Here is a 26,412-nt window from a genome sequence, read left to right on the forward strand (position 1 = left end):
TCATGGCTGCCCACTGCTCACTCAGGGTGATGGCTTAAATGCAGAGGACACATTTCACTGTGTGCACTGTGTGCTGTGTATCACGTGTGACAATCACTTCACTTTCATTAACAGACCACTGTCCTCTGTCCAATCAGGCATGCTGATAGAATAAGGAATTTCGTTTGGAAAACAAATCTAAAGTGTTCCCCATGTGTTTTTATGATTGGAAAGGAAGCCCAGGGGAAAATGTGCTGGTTCATATAACAAAGTCTACAAAATGTCCTGATGTTGCCTGGAACAGATGCTGGAACAGGGACATGTGCATCTCGGTACCATTTGTAGCAGGGCAAGAAAACGTGTCTTGTTGCCAGTGTCTAACAGAAATAGAAATTTCTTTCTTTTTACATGGGGTCATAAAACTGATCATTTGGTTCATTTGTTTTAATTGACTGTATTGTAAACTGAATACGGGTACAATTCAGTTTTCTTTTAACGTGTGTCAGTACAGAGACTTGCAAAAGACTGGGAACCCTTGTTGAAAATGTTTGTTATCATGAACAGTTAAATGACACAAACGGCATAAAGATTTTCATTACTATTACTTAAAAAAACCTTCAGGAAGTATCACAGTTTATATGGAGAATCTTGTGGTTGGCCGAAAGATGATGCTTCTGCAGAGTTTGAGGTGCATTGCCTGGTTGGCCTTAATGATTGTGAACAAGCTCATTAAGCTAACAAGGTCTGGAACCTTTAGTCTGCCTGGCCGTTTCAAATTTATTCGGATGCCAGATTTCCTTTCCTATTCACTCTGCATAATCATCTTCTTGTCACTAAACTACTCATTGTTACAGACATTTTAAATACATTTGTGCATATCTTTGTGTTTTTTTTTTTTAATAGAAAGAGAACCATTCCAACTAAACGAGTCTTTGAGCCTAGATTCAGACTAGAGGAGGAATTTTAAATGCGAGTTATTTAGCTGGATAAATAAGCAGAAATATTTCCAGCGGCGTGAGCGTGTTTGTGTCACCAGTTGTTATTATTACAGCTCTGTTTTGATCTCCTGCTCTCCACCCAACCCCTGCAGGACCTCGGTCCACGGGGGGCTCGCTCAGTGACATCACAGCCACCACCTGAGGCCGTGCACTGGGCTCACCGCCCTATCTGAAGGATGTGAAGTTCATGCCACGACTACCCAATGTCCATTTTACCCACAAAGACCACAGCATTGGAACTCATAGAGAATATAATTTGTCGTTTTATTTTAAAAACTGCAGTGACAGTACAGGTTAAGATATATGTATAAAAGCAGTAAACAATCAGCATAAAAACAGTAAAACACAGGCTGTGAACTCCAGCGACAGAAGTGTAGGTTTCACATATGGTATAGTGGAGTCATTCTGAGTGCTCTAAACCTGAAGGATTTTGTCTGACTGCCTGAGTGATCGCTTCCCACTGTGCACAAGTCAAGTGCTTGGAATCAACTTGGAAACAGTCAAAAAGACAGCAACATTCATGAGCAAAAAGGGACGAGAATTCTCACATTCAGATCCATGTGACAGCATTGTGAAAAATAGCATATGTTCTGAATGAGTAGCTAATATATATTTTTATCGTAATGAAAACATTTGTATGGTTACATTAGGAAGCTGTGTGAAAATAACATGCAATTTTTGGAAATGGTGCTCAAGGCAACGCTTCCGATGTTGCCTTATGAGGTTACACCGCACGCCTCGATGTGTTTTCATGTATTGATGTATATCCTGTTCATCAAGATGACCGTTACATAAATAACACAGTACATAAATGCTAAATATATGATCCCTTTCAGACAGGTGAAAAATAACAGAACAAATCCTCACGATCTGACCTGGGGTTCTGTACTTTTTAAATGGACAGTGATCTCATGAGCAATGAAGTATGAAGTACCATGACCTTTCCAAAACCAGCAAACTGCCGCAGTAACCCGTTCATCACTTCAGAAGATTCAGAATCATTATTCAGCACTCAACACAAATGACTGAATGCATTTCAGAGAATCACGTCTGGATAAAGTGGTGAAATCAGCAGCGGGTCAGCGTTCAGGTTTCAGTACGTTATGCAGATATGAACATGAAGGGGATATTAGTGCTTGCAGTGTGGGTCATGGGACTGGAAATATATCTTCACTCATCATATCAAACCCTGTTTATGACATAATTCAAATTTAAAATATTCTTACATTCAGGTAAAAATACACCACATCCTGGTGCGGGTGGTAGGGGTTTAAGTTGCAGTTAGAGCTGCATAAGTGGATCACCCCAGATACTGAAAGCAAAAGTTGACTTACTTCACTTACATGTACTGTAATATTGGGGGGGATCAAATCCTCACGAGACCCCATGATGTGCATACGAGAGGTTTGAATTATGGCCTACATGCAACCACTGTACCCCTAAAGAGGAAATGATTTGTGGAGCAGAGCTGGAGTCCACTCAGCCGTCTGTCAAGCGGGAGGATGAGGGACATTAACATCTCACAGCAGCACGTCCCAGGGGTGGCAGTGTGTGAACAGGACCGGAGTAGGATCCATAGTCACAATCAAGCAACCTTTCCCAATTTAAATGTATGTTAATGAAGACTTCACAATCCCAACCTTGCTGTTCGTGTCAAGCAGAATAAAAAGTCCAGCTGAGCCACACACACACACACACACACACACACATAATGTAAGATACACTCAAAAACGAACCAGACCAATTCTCTGATTGGTTTCCAGCATTTGAGACGGCGTGAGAATCCCACACAACGGAGCAGCCTTTAAAGATGAATTTGCATATCGGGACAACATTCCAACATCTCCACAGCGTGCAGCAGAGCTCGGTCTGGTCATCAAGGTCCACCTCCATCAGCTTCTTCAACTCTCCAAATGTCATGTAGGTATGAACGTGTTTATTTATTTATAGATTTTTGCACTTTTCTTCTCACAGCTTGTGTCAAACAAAAAAAAAGATAGACTCTTATTAGTACTGTGACCGGCGTCTTGCAGGAAACAACAGGCTCTGGACCTTAGTGCCTCCAGCGACAGTTTCCTCTGAAAAGATAAATCTCATATTGCTTAAATATTTACTTCACTTAAAAAAAAAAAAATATCAGGATTGTAAAGCAGCTTATATCATCCGGATCCCTGTTTCTCCAGAGTGCTGGCTCCTTCCACAAAATTGGGGTTGAAAGGTCGTTTCTCTAAAAAAAAAAAAAAAAAAAAAAAAACATTTTGTGTGCATTTCTTCATTTAAACCAAGGATCGTTGTTCATTGAGTAGGACAGGTGTCATATTTGTCCGTACATTCTGTAGTCCTGTTCCTCATTTGTGTGTGTTTGTGGAAGATGAAGCTCTTTATTTCAGCAATCAAGAAAAGAATGTCCTACAAGAAGAGTAACGCTGGCCTGGAACTCCACACACAGGGGTGGCCGTGAGCTGACACTCAGGAGGGCTTGCGGAAGTTAAAGATGTCCCGCGTTTTGGAACCCCTTTTGCTGTCTGAGGCTGGCGGGGTGCCAGGGTTCTGGTTAGGGGAGGGCGGAGCCTGCGGGGTGGCGTTGCCACCATAGGGGCAGCTCTGAGAATCAGGGTGCTCTCCGGAGCATTCCACTGCTGGGATGTAGCGGCTGTCCCACATGCCCGGGCCACACAGCTTACACAGGTCATGCAGGCTGCAAGGGACTCTGGGAAGGAGTCGGAACTGGTACAGCAGACTGCGTGCCTGACGTAGACATGGAAAAGAGAACAAACTTTCAGTTCTCGCTTCTGAGACCAAAAGACCATAGCAGATCATTGAGGGGTTCAGCATTTTCAGTCTAAAACATTGAAACAACCCACCATTATTAACTGTTTGTCCAATACACCCTAAATCAGGTTCAGGACCTGTATTCAAATAGACTATTTTCAAGGCATATATTGGACAGGTTCAGGAATGTCAAATTCACCAGTTCGTCACAAAATTCTTTCATAAAAATTCATTTAAATGCATGTATGGTTTCATCGAGAACATGGGGTCCCAAGGTGATAACAGAAATCGTGTTAGGGATTATGCCTGCTGTGGACACCCATGAACAGAAACCGGAGGAAGAGATCTTCGGCTCAGTGTTGTGGCCTTGGGTGGTATTAAATGTGATATTTAGGGAAATTTTACTTATTTACTTTGCCAAGTTTTTGGCAAATTTTTGGACTACATTGGACTGAAACAGTCCAATATTAACAGGAGGAGGTTTACATAACTACTACAGAATGTAGTAGTCGGATGTGTGTCTCCAGGGTGACGACTGATTGTAAGTCGCTCTGGACATGGGCATCTGGTAAATGCCATAAATGTAAACAAAGCATCCTACAGCGGGGTGGGATCTATTGGCCAAAATTGGTGTTGCAGTTCTTGTCAGAACGGGGGATAATGAAACTTGAATGGAATCTATAGCTAGCTACTAAAATGAATTATTCTAATTCAAAACATGTATTTATGGATTTCCACAGTCTGTCAGTTCCATATAGTCAGCTCTCCTTATTTCAACAAAGCCTAGGTACAGTTTACCATTACTTTAACTTCATTTTAATTCACTGTATAATTATACTATTAATCTATAATAATATTTTAAAAATAACAAACATGTCCAAAGTGATGTATTCATCCAGTTTTTATACAATTTCATGTAAAAGAGTTTGGTTTCCTCTATTTGATCATTTCAGTAGTTTAAGGGAAAATGAACCAACTTAATTCAAATGCAAATGCAAATGCAAGTGTGCAAGTGTGTGCGTACCTTGCGCAGTACAAGTTCTCCATTCATGTGCATGCTGAGGTTGCTGAAGTGCAGCAGCATCTGGTCGGTGGCGAGCTGCTGCTCAGTCACATCGTCACCATACAGAACAATGATGGCCACACACAGAAACATGTGGAAGTAGTCTGTCTGTAAGCGCAAGAACAGCAACGCAGGCACTTAACAGCTTTCATTCTGGCGGCAACACGGACGCACCAGTGCACAAGCTGTGTCGGCTGTCTATATATGGAGAGAAGCTAGCTAGAAAAACTGAAACGCTGAAAACACAGGATACACTGTTATGATTCATTTGGTTTACTCTGATCCAAAGGTTTAGCACTATAAAAGGTAATAAAGCACCAAAGATTAGCTCCTAACCAGCCACTGGGGACGCAGCGTACTGTGCTTCTTGTTGTCGGTCCCAAGCCTGGGTAAATAGGGAGGGTTGCGTCAGGAAGGGCATCCGGCGTAAAAAACCTTTGCCAAATCAATTATGTAGACAACCAGACCGCTGGATCTGCTGGATACCTAACAAATATAAATCTTTTTTTGTGGCAACTTGTTGAACCTGCCTATTGGCCTGTCTGTCCTTTTCCATTGTGTTGTGCATGACAGATGCAGAAATGATGAACGTCAAACATGTTTAAATAATTCCCCAGCAACTTAGGAAGCAGAAGGTTGTGGGTTCGATTTAACCAGCAGTCAAGGTGTACCCTTGAGCAAGGTACCGTCCCCACACACTGCTCCCTGGGTGCCTTTCACTTTGCAATAATATATGTTAAATTATTCAGAAACACAAAGCAAATACAAACAGACAAGCAAAAAAAACGTGTTCATGTGTAAATTTACATTTACAGCATTTGTCAGACGCCCTTATCCAGAGCACCTTATAATCAGTAGTTACAGGGACAGTCCCCCCCTGGACACACTCAGGGTAAAGTGTGTAGTAGTAGTAACTGACAATGGTAGTAAGTGGGGTTTGAACCTGGGTCTTCTGGTTCATAGGCGAGTGTGTTACCCACCAGGCTACTGCCATCAGTCATGTATTGTGTATGAGTTCCAGCACGTGCGTGTGTGTGTGAGTAATATTTGTGAATGTACCTGATAATGTGCCCAGCAAGCCTCCCACATGCGCAGCGCCTCGGCATCTGGGAATTCACGTTTGAAACAGAGCAGGATCCAGCGATGGCAGAAGAGCAGCTGCAGGCCGTCCTCCCCCAAGAACGTGAGGTGCTGGTGGAACCGTGGCAGCATCAGGCGCAGGAGCTCTCGTAGGTACATCTGTGTTCCACACAGTTACGAGAATATGAGAATTCCATTTACATTCACAATTTCCTTCCCTGTGCGATATTCAGCCATAAAAATGCACTAGCATGCACAGTAAAATCAGGCGTGTCAACATTTCAGTGTAAACCTATTTTAACTTAGATGGAGTATTTACAGTTCTATGAGGAGTAAACCAACTCCAAGTCAGCGTGAAGTTCTGCAGACATGCAGTGAACATTCAGTGTGGATTTGCACCACCATGCATTGTGCGCCCAGTTCAACAGGGGCGTTAGTGGGCATTCCCCCAACGTGAGGCAGAAGGCGGGGAATATTGATGGGCCTCGGGTGGGAATGCCACTTTAAGTGGTTTAGAGGCTTCTTGCGACTTGTATGTACCTGTGAGGTTCAAAAGAAAATGGACTTGCTCCCAGAATCCTGACCTGTTCTTCCGACAACGAAAGATACAACTTTATCATGGCCTCACTGACGACAAGCATTTACCCATCGGTGTAATGATATTGTCGAGTAGCTACATGCTACATGATATAGGTTTGATCACAGGCATTTAGTAATATAGCGTCATATGATGAATATGTAAAATAATAACACTACAGAGAAATAAAAATCATATATCATTGCAGATTAGAGTGTTATTATTAAACTAAATTTGAAGAAATCATATAACTCTAGCAGTGTGAATAAACTTCAGTGTTAAATATTGTTACACATTTCATTGCTGGTTAATTTTGACACTAAATTGAGTAGAAAAGTCAACACTGGCCATAGAGAAAATTTTACTCAGATTTTGAGTGGGACCAAATATCATTTGGTATTTTGGTGTATGCTATTTTGAATTTACTTATAAAAATGACCATAATATAGCGAGGAAAATTCATGATCTACCAAATATCCACGTGTTTGAGGGGGATTGGGGGTTTCCCGACACACTTTCTTACCAGCTGCCGCTCCATGTCCTCATCTCGAGGGGAGCTGATGAAGATGGTGTTCTCCATCAACCCCACGAAGCACCAGAAAGTGTCACTCTCATCCTGCACCTCCGTGAGCAGCGGGGCGACCAGGTCCGACATGCCCTGGCAGTAGCCCATGTCAGGATTAAACACTGCATAGTTCAGCAGGATGCGCCTGAACGAACGCAATGATCTAGTATGATCCACTCTTTTATCCGCAGCAGCCAATATACATTATACTTCTGCACACGTCCATTAACTTCATTTTTACATACGTAATAATTCACAATGAGGAGTCCTGACCTCATAATCTCCACATTGGGATTGTTCTCCCCCCTGAAGAAATGGTTACTGCGGTCTGTTCTGACTACATCTTTGTCCACAGTGAACTGGACCTTCCTCCAGAACTCACTGTGCTCCTCTGGACTCATAGACAACCTGGATCAGAGAGAAAGAAAAATCGAATAATTAAATCATGTCAGCGACCCGATTGCGACTAGGGCCGGATGCAGGGACGTTTTTCTGCAAACCCTGACCCTTGCTGACGCTGGTGGGATTTAATTAGCACTTGTTTGTTTTTCCATGAATACCGCGTGGAGACCTGATGCAACACCACGCAACTGTTTTTGAACAGGTCTCCCACGGGGTCCACCTAAACAGCGCTTGCCTGGATCTCACAGCACCTTTGAGGCTCATGCAAATCAGGGCTACATAAGTACAGTACAGGGGAACCCAGGCTGGGAAAGGCCAGACACATCTGGACACATTTTGGGTGACCTCGGAATCTGAAAGATGATCAATTTGGTAACAATCATGCCAGACACTGGCAAGAAAGAAGGAGAACATATAAAATGTCTTTTTTTTTTTTTTGGTCATTGGCGAGCTATCAATTTGACCAGAGCACTGCTGTGATTATATTTCATATGTGGCGAATGTACGCATGTATTATAATAAAGGCATTTAGATGATCAGGACAGGCTCTCCATCACCGCATCAGCTTCATCATAAATATTTCAGCAATAATACACAAGAGGGAGAGTTACACCTTCCAATATCAACACTGTTGAAGTGTGGCCTCGGGGGCTTTTAACCTGCACAACTGCACAGTAGTCAGCCTCAAAAAAGAATTCATATGCATTCTCAACCAAAACAGCCTAAACAAATCGCATAAATTCCACTTCAATGTCATGTTGATGGTGGATCATTTCCTCTGGCTCCCGGGAAGAAAAGCGGTGAATACAAATGATTACCACTTGTTCCAAACACTTTTTGTTCTCAGTAATTCTACGGTTTCTTTTTAATGGGATGCCAGATTGATGAATCATCTAATTATGTTGCAGACAATACGTCCTCAATTGTTTTGGCGGTTTCAATACTGATGCATTGCATGTCAGCGAATTTTCTTTATTGAAATAAATAAATGGGATACGACTGCAGTCATTACCGCACATTCAGTTTATAAAGTGAAGTGATTGTCATTGTGATTCAACGAAATGTGTCCCTTGGTGAGCAGTGGGCAGCCATGACAGGCGCCCGGGGAGCAGTGTGTGGGGACGGTGCTTTGCTCAGTGGCACCTCAGTGGCGGATCAGGATTCAAACCGGCAACCTTCTGATTATGGGGCTGCTTCCTTAACCGCTAGGCCACCACTGCATCACGAACATGAACATCGACATACTTTTTGGCTTTCACCGAATTCTTGAACTGAACACTCACTCACTGTCCTTAAGCACTTAGTCCTGTTACTCAGGGTGACTGCTGCCGGAGCCCATCCCAGAACACTCACCCATATCAGGGTGCCAGCACACCACATGGTGCACACACATACACATTTACGGCATTTACCAGACGCCCTTATCCAGAGCGACTTGCAATCAGTAGTTACAGGGACAGTCCCCCCCTGGAGCAACTTAAGGTTAAGTGTCTTGCTCAGACACAATGGTAGTAAGTGGGATTTAAACCTGGGTCTTCTGGTTCATAGACGAGGGTCTTACCCACTAGGCCACTTCCATCCACTACACCTACAGTCAATTTAGAGTCGCCATTCCACCTACTAGTGTGCATGTCTTTAGAAGCTGGGAAGAAACCGTAGAACCCAGAGGGAAACTTCACACCAAGCCTTGGAGGTGTAAGGAACCCTTGCTAACTGCAGCGCCGCCATGTGGCCGAATGTACAAAATGTATGATTTATAATATGGGTGTAAAAACCAGTGTAAAAAATAATCTATAGACCCAGCAAATGCCTCCCCACCTCCGCTGCTGGATGTCCTGGTACGCAGTGCGTTTTTGCAGCCTCAGGGCTTCACGCTCCTCAGAGGTGGAGTCATAGCTGTAGTAGCGCAGGAGAAAGGGCCACACCTCCCCTCGGATGGCTGGGTCAATCCCCCCAAAGAAGATTGCCTAATGGAACAGTAGCACTTCTCACTGTGTGAAGACTTACTCACAGTTATTCCAACCACACCAAAACAGCAATGACTTCATTAGACTGCAAATGTATTCAATTCAGCCAGACTAATGGATTCTGATGATGCCACAGTACGGACAAAGAGGTACAGAGACAAATTCCCAATAAAAAACGTGAAATTACTGTCTACTGTCATCGAACTTTTACAATTCCATAATGAATGACTATGAAGGCGTCACAATTCTTCTTTGATCCACTGTCTTTAGGACTAGGCTAAAATGACAAAATATGAAAATATACTAGATATTTGACAGAAGAAATATATAATTCCGTAATGGGGGAAGTCTGGAGCAGAATAACGGCATTCCCTCACCTTCCTGAGCTTGTACTCCTCCTCCACCTGTCCACTGGGGTTGAAGTGGCGGAGCCAGGTGGAGACGTCCAGTCGGCGGTACAGACGCTCCTCTGGGTGGGTCTCTGTGGACGGCAGGGTGGGCCTGCGGATGGAGAACTGCATGCAGGACTTCTCATCCGACCCCTGGGTTTATAACACAATTGAGAAGTGAAAAAAAAAATCTATATTATAGGAATCTTGAATCCAGGATATACAGAAAAAAAACAAATATTACTCATCAGAATCAATATCTTTTCAAGACTCAGATATGTTTTAGATTTCCTGTACTATAATTAAGGTCAACTGAACAACAATTACACACACTAAACAAAGTTAGTAATGTCCACTGGACATAGATTGCTGTGATATGTTCCCATGATTCTTAAAGCATTTTCTACTCATCGTCATGATGAAGAACACTACGCATATTGTCCTGACAGGGATGAATTCGACATAAGTAATCACTCAGCTTTGTTAATGAGAACCCAGGGCACTTGAAGGAAATGAACTGTTGGGTCTATGCAGGGTTGAGTTTGACCGGGACTGCATGAGAATTGTGAGTGTAAAACCAGTAAAAATCAGTTCCTACAGTAAGAAATATGGTGCCTCCGTCTGCATTTCTCTGTTAAATACTATATTACTGGCAATATGTCTATTTAAAGTCTTTTTTTTTACACAATAATGTTATGATAGACTTATATATTTGAACATACATAAATTAATGTGTTAAACGATTGTGTTCAACGATTCCATTTTAACCAGCAAATCTTTATGTGTCCAAGTCAATGTGACAATTCCTTTTGTACAACATTGGAAATATTCGTTCATTTTTTATCAATTTAGGCTACTCGGATAGTTGTCCAATCTTTACTACACATGATTCAGTGATGGTGGGTGAGTTTGCTCACCTGCTCTTTCAGCTGCGTCTCTCGGCAGCTTTTCCACTGCTGGAAGACCTCGGCCAGTTTGTCCAGTCCAGCATGGTGAAAGTGCAGGACTTTATACTGACTCTCCCTGCTAGCAATGACCAGCTGCCCACTGGTGCAGGCGTCATCACTGTAACACACACACACAGGTTTATTTTATTGTTGTTATTTAAATGAAGACAACCGTTTTTGTTCTTGATTGATGCATCTATGAATAAAAATAAATTAATTAATAAGTTCTGTCCAGCAGTGCAGTCCCACCTGAAGAAGAGTCGCAGTGACCTCATGTGGCCCAGGTCGACCCGGAACACTCCACACAGCTGTTCCAGTGCTAGAACCTTCTGCTGCTCCTGCCATCTTGTGCCCACCAACTGGCTCTCTGAAGGGGCGTGGCTATCCAAACTGGACGCGGAACTTGCAGAATGTGTCATAAACTCGTCACACATATCCCTGAAAAACAGTGACAGTGTGCGTGTGTGTACATGCCCAACTCATCTATACTGATGTGCTCTGACAACAGAACAAATAAATGCCTCCAGTTCACATGGAAAGATTTAATCTCTCCCTCGGATCATGCATTAACTCCCTTGGGGACAGGGACAGGGCTTCTCCTCAGAGTACCATGTTTTATCTGTTCCAGTAAATACTAACAAAACCAGGCACAGGGAGAACTGATCTGATATGGAACTTGCTGCTGTGTCCTCCTCTAGTGGTTAAAGATGCACAAGGCAGCAGAAAGAAGCATATTTCATATTACGAGATCACGCACAAACTTTACAATTGACTTTTCTACAGGTCACTATTGGCACAGTGGGGAATTGTGACGGGACCATTCGGAATGTGCATCCTGCATCTAAGCCTGCGTCAGTGTCACATATATTACACTCCATACATTTGGATTCAAGCTTTAAGCTTTTTATTTTTTCTTACTATGTAACGATGGAAACATTAATTGGTTAGATTAGCAGACACTGAAAAAGTTTATTTCAGTAACATTGTTATTTGAATCACTGTTTCTAAGGACAAGCTCTAACCATCGCCGACCGGTATTAAACAAAGAGATCTCGGTTGTTATATAACTCACTCTCGGTTGTATATATGCTCACTGTGTGTTTTTCTTCTAGACTCATTACAGCATCATGGGATTGTTCACGATCACCTGATGACAGTAATTAAGCATCCTCTCTCTTGCCCACGATCCCTCACCTGCCCTCATCCAGGAAGATGGAGCTGCTGCTCTCCTCTATGGCCTCACTGACAGGAGACAGGCAGAAGGGCGAGGAGAAGGTGTCCGAGTCGGAGCCGAGCGTGCTGTCCCTGCTCACCTCGTCAGCGGAGAGGTCACACGACCCCTCGTCACCCTCGTCTGACGGCTGAGGCAGAGCCGTCTCCACCGCCGTGCCACCGAGGCCGTTCCCATCCTCGTCTTGTTCCTTTTCTTCTTCCTCGGGTGTGGGGGGTGGACGGGAATGAGGGCGGCGAGGGTTCCGCCGCCGAGGGTTCCGGCGGACGGGGGAGCTCTCGGGGGTGATGTAGCGAAGCGCCTCTTCGTCCTGCCGCTGAATGCGGGAATTGGGCACCCACGTCAGGATCAGGGTGGTGCCCAGGGTGTCATCCTTCTCCATGTGCACACACAGGTAACCTAAAGCAGCAGTGGCCGGGTTCACAGGGGCACAAGAGAATAACCGGCAACAGCAACTGGTTTGCGAAAGCAGCTATAGTCATAGAATTATGAACAGGTGTGTATACACACACACACACACACACACACATTTTTAAAACCAAGCAGCAGCTCCATCTTTGTATTGGTCTCTTCTGGAAAGGTAGGAATTTGTTTCTTGTCTGTTTAGAAGCTCAGTTGCAGGATTGTGTAGGATTAACAGCATGGTGGTGCATATCAGAGACAGTCTGTGTGTTGTGATAGCATTATCTTACTTAGGTGGTCAGTCAGTTTCAGGTTCCCCTGAAGTGTGAGTTAGGGGGCAGGGCTTAGTGATTTATAGTGAAATTCACGCAAAGTCTTATCATTTTAACCAACCGCGATCATGTGTCTGAAACCTATCCCAGACTTAGGACAACTTATTCACACTGCAGATGCTCTGTTATCAGCAACCTCGTCTCCCCCCTATTAAACAACAGTGGTAGGTGGGCTCTGGAACTGCCAGTCTGCTGTTAAAAAAGCCGACTTCATCCCCAGATAACCAAGACTTGGATATCCCCTCAGAACACAGCTCCACCTGCTGCCCTCTCCTTGACACTCCTAGGAAAACTGGGAGAGGTGGGGGTACTGCTCTCTTACTCTCACGGTCCTTACTCTCATTGGTCCTTCACACCACAGCCTCTCTGGCATCTTAAGATCTCTTCCTTTGAGTTCCTTGCAGTCTCAGTTTCTTCTCAGGTGAACATCCTTCTCATCGTCATATATTGCCATCCAGGGTCACCTGGAACCTTCACTGATGAATTGGACACTTTGCTCAGCAATATCCCTATAGACACCCCACTAATTCTCCTTGGTGACTTCACAGAACCAAAAGGATTTCTCCTCCCGCTCCCCAGCTTGACTCTGCCAAGTGGTTAGATTACCCTGCGACTCCGCCTGCCCAAATATCTCGCCAACTTTTTCACAAGGAAGATTCAGCAAATCTGCCAGACATTCTCCACCACTACAACCCCCACAATGCTCAAAACCATCTCCCCTGGCCTTATCCACCTTATTTCACACGTTATAAATGGTCATGTGCCAACTGCCTTCAGAACAGCCAGGGTTCTTCTTTCCTAAAGAAACCCACCTCGGATGCAGCAGACATCAACAACTAGAGACCAGTGTCTCTTCTCTCATTTCTTTCTAAAGCCCTTGAGCGCTGTGTCTACAATCAGCTATCACTTCTGTCTCAGAAGAACCTCCTAGAGCCTTCTGGCTGTTTCTGAGAAGATGTATGCAGCCAGATCACTTGGTGGTCACATGGGTTATCTTAACACTGCTATGCTGACGACTCACAACTCATCTTCTCTTTTCCTCCCTCAGATGTACATATTCCTCCAAGATCTCCTCTGCATGTCGAACTGACATTTCATCTTGGATGGCAGCCCATCATCTAAAACTCAATCCCACCAAATCAGAACTAATATTCATTCCAGCAGATTCTTTACCTCATAAAGATCTTACTATCTACCTGAACAACTCTCAGATCTTTCCTTGTACAACAGCCCTCAACCTTGGAGTAACTATAGACAACCAATTATCCTTCTCGACTCACATCAGCAATCTTTCCCGCTCATGTAGATTCCTTCTCTACAATATCAGACAAATCCGTCCTTATCTGTCAACCCAGGCCACCCAACTACTGGTTCAATCCTTAGTAATCTCACGACTGGACTACTGTAACTCCCTTCTAGCTGGTCTACCACTATGTACCATCCGACCTCTACAACTCATACAAAATGCAGCAGCACGACTGATCTACCTTCCCACACCGCCCCTCTGCTACGTTCCCCCCACTGGCTCCCAGTAGCTGCACGCATCAAGTTCAAAATACTGATGCTGGCCTACAAAGCCAAACATGGAGTAACACCATCCTACCTCACAACCCTTATTACACCTCATATTCTCCGAGCCTCCAGTACTGCTCGCCTGGTCCTCAATCTCTGAAGGAACGAGGAAGAAACTAGACTCTTCGCTGTATTGGCCCTTAGGTCAGAACAGCTCAGCCGCTGAGTATTTTCAAATAGCAGCTTAAGACCTTCCTCTTTAAAGAATATTTAGACTAACTTGTAACTTTCTTATAGTCTGACTTGCAAGAAAAAGTACAACAGAGTGAATATAATGTTTGTATTCATGGTTTGAGTCCTACTGAACCAGAACTGCTTACTTCTAGGGGTGGACACTCTCTCTGAGTGTCCAGAAATCTACAACACGACATTATCGTCTTACCGGGAGCCCGCTGACCCCGCTTACGCGCCGAGCCCGCTGACCCCGCTGACCCCCGCTAAACCTTTCTACAACGAGCAGAAAACCAGTGTGTGTTCAGTCTGCCCTCACCTGACACCACAGACATCTGATCCAGGTGTTTTTCTGCCGTTTGTGGCGCCAGGGGGGACTGAACACAGACCATTTTTCTGCTCATTGTAGCAAATCAAAGAGTCCACACAGTAAACAGTTCTCACACGTGTACACAGTCTAAATAGTCCCATCAGGGCCGCGTGAAATATAGCGTAATATAGCTGAATTAAAACATTTTGAATTCTGTAAAGAATACTTTGATGTAATGATGTACAATTAAGATGTAATTTTTTACACTCATTATTGCTGAGTTTCACTGTTTATACTTGAATAAAAGTTTTGACATGCAACTGTTTACCAACTTTTACCTGAATTAATAATAAACAACATCAATAGAAAGGTATTAGACATAAACATAAACGATTTATAGAATGATCAGGTCTATATAGTTATATAAAATTATTTACAATTACAAATGTTATTTAATTTCATCTTGACAATAGAGGCCTTGAATGGAATCTTTGTATTGTTCTCTTTCAAAGTGATGATTTCTATGCTGTGACTAAGATGAAAATCTGACATTTACTTATTCTCTGTTGATTTGTATTACAGTAGAACAACAATGTCAGATTTTTATTTTCTGTCACTGCAGTGAAATTAGACATTTTGCTTTGAAAAGTTACTAGTGGTTACAGGCCACAAGAGAACAATACAAACATTTTTCTGCACAGGTTGAAATTTGAAAGTGAAGTAATTGTCATTGTGAAACACTTCAGCACAGCACAGCACAGTACGAGACCTCAACTCTTGTATTTTAAAACTTCATTTAGAAAATGTATGACATGCATCGTGATGAATCGTGAGACCAGTGAAGGATCACTCCTCTAATTACTTCCCTGATGGTAACCTGAACCCTTCTAGGTCCCTCTGGATATGGGCCAAATGGCGTACATATAAACGTAACGTTGTTGCATGTTCAGGTAGGTGGGATCCTGACAAAACACAGACTGCAGTATTTGCATTTCAGCTCATTATTTCAGATTATGTTCCAATTATTCCAGAGGTTTTAATATGTGCAGAAACGCAAAGAGCATCAAGAGAAGATGGAAGATGACTAGCCTGCCCGGACGAGTGCGTATGACTTGAAAGAGACGGTACCTGGGTGGTGTTCGGCCAGGCCCGGCAGGGGCTCCACCGGGTGCACGCACACGTTGTTCTTGGAGAAGACGATCTCTCCATCCAGGGCACCCCGCGATCCCGCCGACCCGGCATTGAGGGTCAGGAGGTCGGACGCCTTGTTGGAGGCGCGCCGTAGGAGTCGGCCAAATGACATGTTGCCCAGCACTTGGACGCCACTCCCATCCTCTACTGGGATGTGCGGGTGAGAGGCCGAGAGAGAGAGAAAGGGAGAGAGAGACATAACAATTATTAAAAAAAAAAAAAAAAGCTATCAACACACTGTGAGCCACAGAGCCACCAAACTCCACAGCACGTACCCAGACTCACAGAGCAACAGTGCTCTCCACCCGACCGACATCGATCAGAGGGGATCAATTATTTACCGCGGTACTCACACTGACACCGCTGTTCTGTACCCGAGCCGCAGCTCAGCCTCGAGGTGAACGGGCTTGGAAATGGAAATATTCAGCTGTGTGCCACGTGGCCCTGCTGCTTCAGCAGGGGTTCCTCCTTAACCAAACATGTGTGTGTGTGTGAGTGTGTGTGTACATGCACACACACACACACACACACACACACACACCACGTCATTTCCTGGAAATAGCACACGGCACAAACCTTGACCTGCATCTTTACAAGCAGGTCCAGCTTTGACACATGAAGTTCATTTCACTGATCTAACTGTGCCTGGAGCTTCACCTTCACACACCAGGATTATTATTAATGAAAATATACAAACCTTTTGCGCATTTGAAACGGGACATGAGAACAACGTGTGAAGGCAAACATTTACACATGCACACAAAGTACAGGGTCATGGCCTCGGGAAATCTCACCTTTTTCCTTCGCTGTCCAGTATTCTGGAAGCAAGAAAAACGTACTAATCCTTCATATCCGCTACACTGAGACATAAAGGAAAACTGAGTGTATGTATTTAATGTCACATGACACCACCGGGACCTTCCCAGGCTGGATGTGTTTTATCTCACCGCTTCCTCCAGTCTAATCGCAGACAGGAAGTCTGTGGGATTTTACTTTGAGAAAAGTGAAACAACAGGATGCTCCGGAATGCAGCGGCCGAACAAAACGTCTCTCCGGCTCCTTCAGGAGAGGAGCACAAGGCAGCTGGACGCTGGACGGACGGTGACATGTGATGCTGTCTGTCAACACCCAGACCCTGGCAGAGAGAAAAGTGGACGTCACGTGACCGGCGGAAGGACCTTCAACAGGCCGGGCTGGGATGGAGGGGAAATGGACCCCCACCCTGGATCCTCTTACACGACACCTGCGAGCCGAGACATATCACCGCGCGTCCCCGTTACCGCCATCCAACACCTCCCTCAGCCAAAAAGCGGCGTGCGAGCGTGCGTGCGTGCGAGCGTGCGTCTCACCCTCATTCCATCGCGCCGCACTCACACGACCGCGTCTATCCGCGCGGCGCCGAGCCCGTCGCGTTCACTAGCCCCGAGGTCCCGTTACTTCCGGGATGAGAGGGCCAAACCGCGTGTCACGCACGGGTAGAGCTCGACTCTTATGACGTCGTAGAGGTCAAGCGCAGATCTGGCTTCCGATTGGCTGCTATTTGACAGACTCGTCATCAGTCTCATCAGGACCATCGTTTAAAACACAATCATCACATTTATCAAAATAAATCCATCAATATGTTTTTCTATGATACTGGGTAAACTAGAGAAATTACTACTTTACATTATAATTTCACGTTTATTAAAACCAAGCTAGTACACATGCTGCTTATTTTATAATTATAAAATAAGTTTTCTATTAACTGTATTTAACATTATTCAATCTGAAGTATATTTGTACCTCAATATTTGTAATAATGTTTCCCTCTTGACACAGAAAATCTGCAGTGTTCTGTTAAAAAAACGAAGTAAACATTTCCGTGCTGACCTTTGACCCGGGTATTTATAATATTAATACCCAGCACAGTTTTTGGTGGACTGTTCACACTGCATCAGTTGAGGAATAGTCCTACAGTACAGAACACCGTACTGTCCCCAACAAACCGGATCGGTCCCCCTCCATCCCCACTGCCAACTTCATAAACTTCTGTCTCCATGTTCACATTTTTATTGACAAACCGATAAGTGTTTACGCTCTGCTGTTGGTGAGATGATGCATTGGTCAGTGCAGTGTGATTGATTGTATATGACAGAAATGATATCAAAGCTGTACTCTACTATTTATTTGCTTCGTGATAGTTTTTTTAATCTAATGTCTGGATCAATTCATCAAATCTTCTGTTCTAGCAACATGTGACGTGCAAAAAGACTAAGAGAATTCAAAAAATTTTATTGACAACAAAACAGTCACTGGAAACCAAGATCATCAGAGCAGCCGGAATCAGGCTGAACCAAACTGCACAGTGTGTATGTATGTATGAGATGCCTGTATGTGCTCTATGTATGCACTGAGGATGGATGGCCACAGTGAGCCCCCGGACAGACTGACACTACTTGACTGTGTTGGACACACTAATGCTCGTATTGAGGCCTGGGAAAGTGTGGACCGGTAAATTGTCATTAGGAACTACCTACATGCTCAGGCCACTGTGCTACACCAGCAGGCATTCAGGGCTCACTGCACCACCATGAGGTCTGAGAGTGGCTCTCGGGTTCTCATCCTGGTACCTAGAAACAGCAGGGTTCTGCCAGCACCTTGAAGCATTTTTTAGATCAGCTCGATCAAAGCAATCACGGGTCCACATCCTGAATGTGTTCCATCCACCATTGCACAATGAAGACCTCAGACATGGGCAAGGCCAGACCAGACACCACAAGAACCTAAAAAAAAACCAAACAAACGTGTGGGCAAGGAAATTCAGTTTAGGGCACACGCACGGATCTCCAACCTTAATCCTGAAGGGCACTCCAGGGCCAGGGTTAGACAGTTAAAATGTTTAAAGCTTTACTTGCCTGGGTTTTTGCAGAGTAGGTGACATTTGTGACTTTTTCCCCATTGACCCGCACAACACTTGGCTGGGTGGGAAGACCAAATACCTGCACCCAGCCCAGGACCAGGTTGTTCAGGCCTCCATTCACATGCAGAATCTCACTCACCAGCTGGTGCTGCGGAGGATATGAAAAGACACTGAACTAAATAGTTTACGAGAAAAAATGTCTAGATGAAAATCACATTGATGAAGCATAATTAAAAAAAATTAATATAATTTTCCTGTTAAGGAAACACAGTATGACAGTATGACCAAAGCTGATATTATCAGCTTTGGTCCAGGATGCTGGATGCACATTTTATTTCAAGTGTATATATGATAAATAGCCTGTATATTTTTGTGGAAGCTAACTTGAAAAACAGACAGAGCTAATAGTCATGGCATGTATTGTTTCATAGTCACTAAATGGGGAACAAATACATAAATAAATCAATCGAAATTCTGATGAATCTTCCAAATATTAAAGTTTTTATATCGTTTTCATATCGATTTGAGAAAAAGTTTGTTGCATTTGGAAAACAATTAGCATTGCTTACCAAGAGGATCCAAGGATCTATGCACTCAAAACTGACCTAGATATTTTGGATTTCAGTAGGTTCAGTGGGATCTGAGGTCAATTGCACAGTTGATATAACATACACATATGAGAAAGTTGGTATTCAGAGCAGGACATGTCCTCTTCAGCCCAACCCACAACACACCACAGCAAAGCTCACCACTTACATCATGTCCTCACAAACACTAACTGGTGCATGCGGTGTATCTGAAATTTAATCTGTGGGATTTTATTGAAATTTTATTCAGATGTAGAAATCTGAAAAGCTGTCTGACCTGTCCAGCGATGTACAGGATGTGTGAGTAATCTCCTCTCTCATACGTGTCAAGACTTTCCCCGTCGTCCCAGTACAGCTCTCCCTTTGCACAGCCATCCTCAGAAAGTGCCACTGTCAGGTAGAAGGGGTGAGTGCGGGAAACTGACGTGGTCGTGGCAGGTTCCTATGCAATAAATTCAAATGACACGTTCTGGGCCACCAAAATACCACACAAAGTATACAGAAACAGGCATACCTGTTGAGTGATTATATACCCCCCTCTCAGATGGACATTAATTGTGTCCAGAGGAGCTGGAAGAAGGATGTGCTGTCCTTTACTGTAATAGGGCCGACCCTGCCATAGTGCAGATAGAGATCGAGAGATCAGAACCTTCCCAAAAAAGCAAAAACTAGAAAGACCTTGGAAAAACCAAAACATTTACATCATGCAGACTGTACCACGTGCCCGGAGGGAGGTATGCAGACAGCTCCACTGCCCCCTGATCTAGAATGGGGCTGATGAGGAGCGCCCCGCCCCACAGGAACTGACGGTCAATTGTCTGGCAGTTGAAATCGGATGGAAATCTGGCAGATCAGTGGAAGACCCATTTGTTTTATCGGAGCAGTGAATTACACGATGTCTTGTGTGGTTGTGTTTCTATTTGAAGTGGAACTAACTCGAGGAACAGGGGTCTGGCCACCGTGCTGTCTTGCGTATGTGCCTGGTGGAAGAGCGTGTAGAGCAGCGGCAGCAGTGAGTATCTCAGCTGCAGAACACTCCGCATGGCCGACTGGGCCTGCTGACCAAATACAAAAGGTTCCTGGGGCTGAGAGACATGCAGGAGCAAAGAGAGAGAGAGAGAGAGAGAGACATGTACATTATGTTAGTTCCATGACAATGACAAGCAAAACCAAGGAATTTTTAAAAGTGATGAGAAGCCTGACAGTGGCATAGACTGTGAGTCCTTATTTTTTTCTTTTTTATTCTATCATCTTATCTACAAGATCACATAATGCAAAAAAACATTTACATTTACCGCATTTATCAGCCGCCCTTATCCAGAGCGACTTACAATCAGTAGTTACAGGGACAGTCCCCCCCTGGAGCAACTTAGGGTAAGTGTCTTGCTCAGGGACACAAAGGTAGTAGGTGGGATTTGAACCTGGGTCTTCTGGTTCATAGGTGAGTGTGTTACCCTCTAGGCTACTACCATCCCAAAAAGGAAGCTTAGTGAGCTGAGCTGAGCTTGTGTCCATCTGATCCAGGCATAGACCAAATTAGAAGAAGAAAGTAGACTTGCAGCATTGGGTCTGTCGTTGTGGTTTCTCATGAAGGGATAGAAGGCGCCCAGCTGGGTCCAGCGCACACACAGCTCCTCTGTGGTGTCACCTCCAAAGCCACACACATCTGCACCGACCAGGGGAATCCCGAAGAGGCCGAACAGCAGCACAGCTGAAGAGGGCAAATGGAGAATCATTTCACACAAACTGTAAATACACGGCGGTTAATGATAAACCAAGCTGTCCGTTTCACACGGAGGACAGAGTATGATTGAAAATGAAATATGTAAATATGCGTAATCCTCAAAATTTCCATCCCAGTCCTTGCATTGCGCTGCACAGCACAGCCCACATTATGTCACATAGGCCAAAAGTACATTTTTGTTTCATGAGATCATCAAAGTTTACATGTTGTTCTGTGAATATTGTTTTAATGATTTGTAAGTGTACATTTACGTAGATAAAACAGACGTAACTTGTCATAACTTGTTTTACTGCTGCTAATGTGCCAGTGCTCGCAGAAAAAATGTTTTTAATAATCTCAGCAGCAAACTTTGAGTGAAGTATCTTATTCACCACATAGTTTAAATAACCTCATGCTAAATGTAAAATTGGTAGCTAAATAGGAGCCATTTTATAATTATTTATAATCCGACTAGTCAATGACTAATCGAGTATAGTCAATGAGTTGTCATATATAGTCGTTAGTTGCAACCCTAATATTCCCAAAAAACAATTGAGTGCAGTCACTCTACAGGAGACTGAGGAATCCCGACAGAAAGTGTCCTTGAAGATAATGTACTTTACCTGGAATGGAGTATCTCAGCTGTTCCCAGTTACTCTGCACATCTCCAGTCCAGTGGGCAGCAAACTGGCCGATGCCAGGGAAGGAGGACCGGGACAGGACGAAAGGTCGCAGTCCCCTCACTTTGAGAAGGGCGCTGTTGGACATACAGGAAGCCCAAAATAATCTTACCTCCAACAATGCATGAAAACAAGTGAAATTCAAGGTACAGGGCTATGTAGTTTCATCTTTAAAGAGGCAGCATGACTGACCTGTAGGTTGCACTGGCCTCAGTCAGGCCATAGAGATTGTGCAGGTTGTAGTGGGAGGACAGGTTCTGCTTAGCAGACATGCAGAGAGTACCAGAGCTCAACCTGCCACCTATCACACCTAAGGAGGCAAAACAGGCGTAGATGTAGTAACAAGAGGTCTTTAGAGAACAAAGGTTCTAGGTCAGGGGAGGGCAAACTTTTAAGCTGAGGGGCAAAATCGACTTTTAAAATGTATTATTTATTTTTCTTAGTAGGTTCGGTTCACTCACACACACACACACACACACACACACACACACACACACACACACACACACACATATATATATATTTATATAGGGGCAGTGGTCCCCACACACTGCTCCCGAGGTGCCTCTCATGACTGCACACTGCTCGCTAAGGGTGATGGTTAAAAGCAAAGAACACATTTCGTTGTGTCACCGTATGCTGTGCATCACAATAAAAATCACTTCCCTTTCACTTTCATATATACAGTACAGGCCAAAAGTTTGGACACACCTTCTCATTCAATGTGTTTTCTTTCTTTTCATGACCATTTACGTTGGTAGATTCTCACTGAAGGCATCAAAACTATGAATGAACACATGTGGAGTTAAGTACTTAACAAAAAAAGGTGAAATAACTGAAAACATGTTTTATATTCTAGTTTCTTTGCTCTGATTACTGCTTTGCACACTCTTGGCATTCTCTCGATGAGCTTCAAGAGGTCGTCATCTGAAATGTTTTTCCAACAGTCTTGAAGGAGTTCCCACTTGTTGGTCCAGCTCACCCCAAACCATCTCAACTGGGTTCAGGTCTGGTGACTGTGGAGACCAGGTCTCCACTTTTTGTAAAGTACATAACTCCACATGTGTTCATTCATAGTTTTGATGCCTTCAGTGAGAATCTACCAACGTAAATGGTCATGAAAAGAAAGAAAACACTTCGAATGAGAAGGTGTGTCCAAACGTTTGGCCTGTACTGCAGGTGCGTTTATAGTGCAGAATTTATGGTAATTTACCAGGGACATAAGGTGGGTTCTCTAAGTCAGTGTCGGGACATCCATCCACAGACCCATCCACGAAGCTTGCGGGTTCATTCATGTCCTTAAGAAGGAAGAAGATCAGAAACCAAACATTATCAGTCTGAGTCACAAAGAACCAAGACAAGTACAAAAACTGATAACCACTGACTCCAGAACTGGGTTAAGTCCAGAGACATTTACGTGTGTGGCCAACTGAGAGTCAACAATCCACCATGTGTAATTAATGAATCAGCAAAATAACAGTAATAAAATAACACAGTTACATAATTTAATATCTCAGATCAGAATTACTTGACTTTCTCTGCTAATGCAAAGTTAAAGTGGTTTAGGACATCATTAGAAAAAGAGTCCCAAGTCTGAGTCCAAAAGATTAAGCTTGAGTTTGGTCACTCACTATCCACAGGCCGTCAAATGGCACCTCTGAGTGGAAGTCGCCAATGCAGTCTGCCCACCATGATCTTGCCGTCTCACTGGTGAAGTCAGGGAAGGCTGTGTGACCCGGCCAAACCTAAACCACAAACCCAGCAAGCAAATATTGTTCATTTTTCATTACATTCCTTATGTTCTGCCGTTCATAAATAACTTTATTATTAAATGCATGTGTTTTTATTCTGTATTGTAATGTGCTAAAGCACTTTTGGTTGGACAAAGGTGGATTATGTATAAAATATATACATGTTGTTTTCTATTTTTCTATCGTTATATGAGAATAGACAGGAAATTATTTGTAGGATCTTATTATTTTAATCATTTTGTTATGATTATTGAGTGAAAAAACTAAAAGCTGTTGGTTCCACAGTAAAGTGGACCTTTCCAATCAGTGTTTGCCCAGTGGAATTCTGGATGAAGACGCCCTGCCGTAGCCCCTCATCGTATGGCCTATAGGTGCCTGCTGGGCTGGAGCTGCTGATCCCTGGATCCTGCAACAAGCACCAGGTTCTTCTCATGGTCATCGCAATTGCAAAATTCCACACACACAAAAAGAAAATCTTCCCACTGACCAGGATAAGGACGTATCGCAGCCCGCTCGCATGGAACCCCTTTACCATGTCTGGGAGGTCGCTAAAGCGCACCGGGTCAAAGGTGAACACCCTCCGCTGGTCTGCATAATCCAGATCGTTCCACTGAGCATCCTGGAGAAGTGATATTGAGCGGTGAGCAAGTCTGATGATGTGTTGGGTGAGGAAGGTGGCCTCAGCTTTCATTACCAGTGGGAACTGGGCACTGTGCATGCGCTCCACCACAGTTCGGGTGGCATTGGTGGTGAGGTAGCCCCAGCGACAGAGGTGGAACCCCAGGGACCAGTAGGGTGGCATCATCGGGTATCCTGCACATAAAATATATCAAGAATTAAATTTTCATTCAAACGAAAAAAATAAAAATTAAAATCATAAACACTGTTAATATATCTATTACCATTTTAAAATCTTGATCAACAATCTTGCTACCAGGGAAATTAGAGTCAGACCAAGTCGTCACTCAGAGCTTCCTCACCCACCTATAACCTCATGGTACTGCTGCACGACACTCTGAGGGTCTGGTCCTAAGAAAACGAAGAAATCCAGGATTCCTCCAACAGACACCCATGTGAGGGCGGGTAGGGGCTGCAACGCCACCTCTAAAGAGTGACGCACATCACCGCAGTCAGAGCAACACATTGACGCTGCGGCATCACCGAGACAGGAACTCACGCATGGCATTGCTGTTGAGAAGAAAGACGCCATGGGCCAGACCGTTGCCCTCCTGGACCAGGTAGAAGGGGTGCGAGCCGTACAGATTTGCGTCACTCTAACAAACACAATCGAGAGACGCAGCATTGGGGTCACAGGCGGCAGCACGCACGCATAAACACAGCCGAGCTTCCGCGAGACGCACGTGGGGTGCCGTGTCCTTGTTCCAGAACGTGACGGAGGTCCAGTTCAAGTCCAGGGTGAGGGGGGTGTAATGCTCCCCCAGCCCTGACAACAGGGTGGAGCACAAGGAGGTGGAAACCTGGAGGTACTGCTCAGAAAAGAGGAGCGGAGCCACAGTGGTGTCCATCCTGATGTAGAACGTCCAATACGGCAGAAACACAAAGACAGCGACATGAAGAAAATACACAGCAACATCACCTTCAATTCCGAGAGAGAGAGAGAGAGAGAGAGAGAGAGAGAGGCTGACTGACAGCACACGGTTGTTGGATTTGCGGCGAACCACAAATCCAAAGGGGTCTAGCTGGAACTCGATGTGATATAGGGGACTACGGGTGCTGTTGCTGGATTCCGGTGGTGAGAGTGGAACCTCGAATTGAGGAAAGGACAGGCTCCGTAACTAAATCACAGAAAAAAAGTTTCAAAAAAAAAGTTTCAGAATATTAAATAACTTAATTCTCACATTAATTCCCACAATTCCCTGGGCGTTGACAAGGTCTCTAGCAATCTATTTAATTACAGATTCTAAAATGATTAAGATCATTATAATGATTATATTACTACTGTGTATTTTGCATGATTATTATTCTATTTTGTTATACGTCCTGATGACATGTCGCGGTCACCGTGACACGCAGCCTGCCCGCGGTCTCCGCTGCCACCTCCAGCCGGAGGTGCGACGCGTCCCGCGGGAGGTACGACGGTTCGGAGCGGGTGAGGTCTGCCGCCTGGCCCGCCGGGGTGGGGTACAGGGGTCCCATTTTATAGCCCGGGTACGAGGGCGGGTAGAAACACCACGGCGCCGCGCCGGCCGCGGAGAGGGGTCGGTAGCAGCAGCCGCGGGCTCGACACTCCGCCGCGCCGAGCGCCCGGTCGCGGGCGCAGTCGAAGCGCCGCTGCGGGGACGCGGCAGCGCAGGCGGGGCCGCCGCGGAGCCGCGGCGTCCGGGTTTCACTGGCCGAGCTTCCCCGGCGCTCCGCCGCCAGCGGGTTATCGGCGAAGTAGCCGCGGTACGTGCACCACGACGCCGCCAGCAGCAGCGAGGACAGGCCGGCGCACACGCGCCGCAAACGTCCCGACATTCGTGGAGCCACGTCGATCCGAGACTGAGGAAAATCTGTACAAGAACTGAACCGAACTAAAACGCGTGTCCCGCGGCGGCGTGAGACCGCTACGGCGGGGGGCGGGGCCTATGCCCACGTTTCCGTGACGTCACCGACATTTCGTTTAAGAAATAACGGCGAAAATACGGAGAGTAGCGGCGACTCGTACGGAAAAGATGGGATCCTGTTCATCCATTACGCTGAGAAGTGGTGCGCCACCCCAGCAGCTACACGACTGTGCTACTCCATTAATAAAACCAGGAGCTATGATTTCTCTATACAGCATTTTTTACATGTTTATTCAGTATTGACAGGATAAATGTAC

The 26,412-nt window shown here is 44.7% G+C and overlaps 2 protein-coding genes across 13 annotated transcripts; both read right to left on the reverse strand.

Annotated features, from left to right (window-relative positions):
* Nucleotides 1-1,222: 1,222 nt before the first annotated feature.
* On the reverse strand, nt 1,223-17,401 carry tbc1d16 (TBC1 domain family, member 16). 9 transcript variants are annotated; one of them, XM_028987567.1, is made up of 14 exons: nt 17,298-17,382; nt 16,896-17,083; nt 16,743-16,766; nt 15,886-16,092; nt 11,934-12,369; nt 10,989-11,177; nt 10,710-10,857; nt 9,781-9,945; nt 9,255-9,403; nt 7,308-7,442; nt 6,993-7,179; nt 5,872-6,051; nt 4,774-4,920; nt 3,214-3,725 (listed from the first exon to the last, which is right to left on the reverse strand). In XM_028987567.1, exons 4-14 carry the CDS (start codon nt 16,058-16,060, stop codon nt 3,447-3,449), a joined length of 2,190 nt encoding a protein of 729 aa, XP_028843400.1. In that variant the 5' UTR covers nt 16,061-16,092; nt 16,743-16,766; nt 16,896-17,083; nt 17,298-17,382; the 3' UTR covers nt 3,214-3,446. The 9 variants fall into 9 exon arrangements, 8 of the variants coding, with proteins under 8 accessions (XP_028843400.1, XP_028843396.1, XP_028843397.1 ...); XR_003750379.1 differs by lacking the exons at nt 16,743-16,766; nt 16,896-17,083 and adding an exon at nt 1,223-3,204 and having other exon boundaries at nt 3,308-3,725; nt 15,886-16,095; nt 17,298-17,401; XM_028987563.1 differs by lacking the exons at nt 16,743-16,766; nt 16,896-17,083 and having other exon boundaries at nt 15,886-16,095; nt 17,298-17,401.
* An 822-nt stretch (nt 17,402-18,223) lies between these two features.
* Nucleotides 18,224-26,296, reverse strand: gaa (alpha glucosidase). Of its 4 annotated transcripts, XM_028987482.1 has the most exons (19): nt 25,611-26,169; nt 25,239-25,384; nt 24,950-25,115; nt 24,766-24,862; nt 24,573-24,692; nt 24,283-24,401; nt 24,076-24,207; nt 23,884-23,994; nt 23,469-23,582; nt 23,051-23,135; nt 22,030-22,147; nt 21,781-21,914; nt 20,994-21,145; nt 20,371-20,519; nt 20,136-20,277; nt 19,949-20,047; nt 19,712-19,876; nt 18,843-18,995; nt 18,224-18,710 (listed from the first exon to the last, which is right to left on the reverse strand). In XM_028987482.1, exons 1-19 carry the CDS (start codon nt 26,064-26,066, stop codon nt 18,621-18,623), a joined length of 2,748 nt encoding a protein of 915 aa, XP_028843315.1. In that variant the 5' UTR covers nt 26,067-26,169; the 3' UTR covers nt 18,224-18,620. The 4 variants fall into 4 exon arrangements, with proteins under 4 accessions (XP_028843315.1, XP_028843314.1, XP_028843316.1 ...); XM_028987481.1 differs by having other exon boundaries at nt 24,950-25,384; nt 25,611-26,170; XM_028987483.1 differs by lacking the exon at nt 25,611-26,169 and adding an exon at nt 26,257-26,296 and having other exon boundaries at nt 18,227-18,710; nt 24,950-25,384.
* Between the last annotated feature and the right edge of the window lie 116 nt (nt 26,297-26,412).

The sequence above is a fragment of the Denticeps clupeoides genome, chromosome 7 (assembly GCF_900700375.1).
Source record: "Denticeps clupeoides chromosome 7, fDenClu1.1, whole genome shotgun sequence".
Classification (NCBI taxonomy): Eukaryota; Metazoa; Chordata; class Actinopteri; order Clupeiformes; family Denticipitidae; genus Denticeps; species Denticeps clupeoides.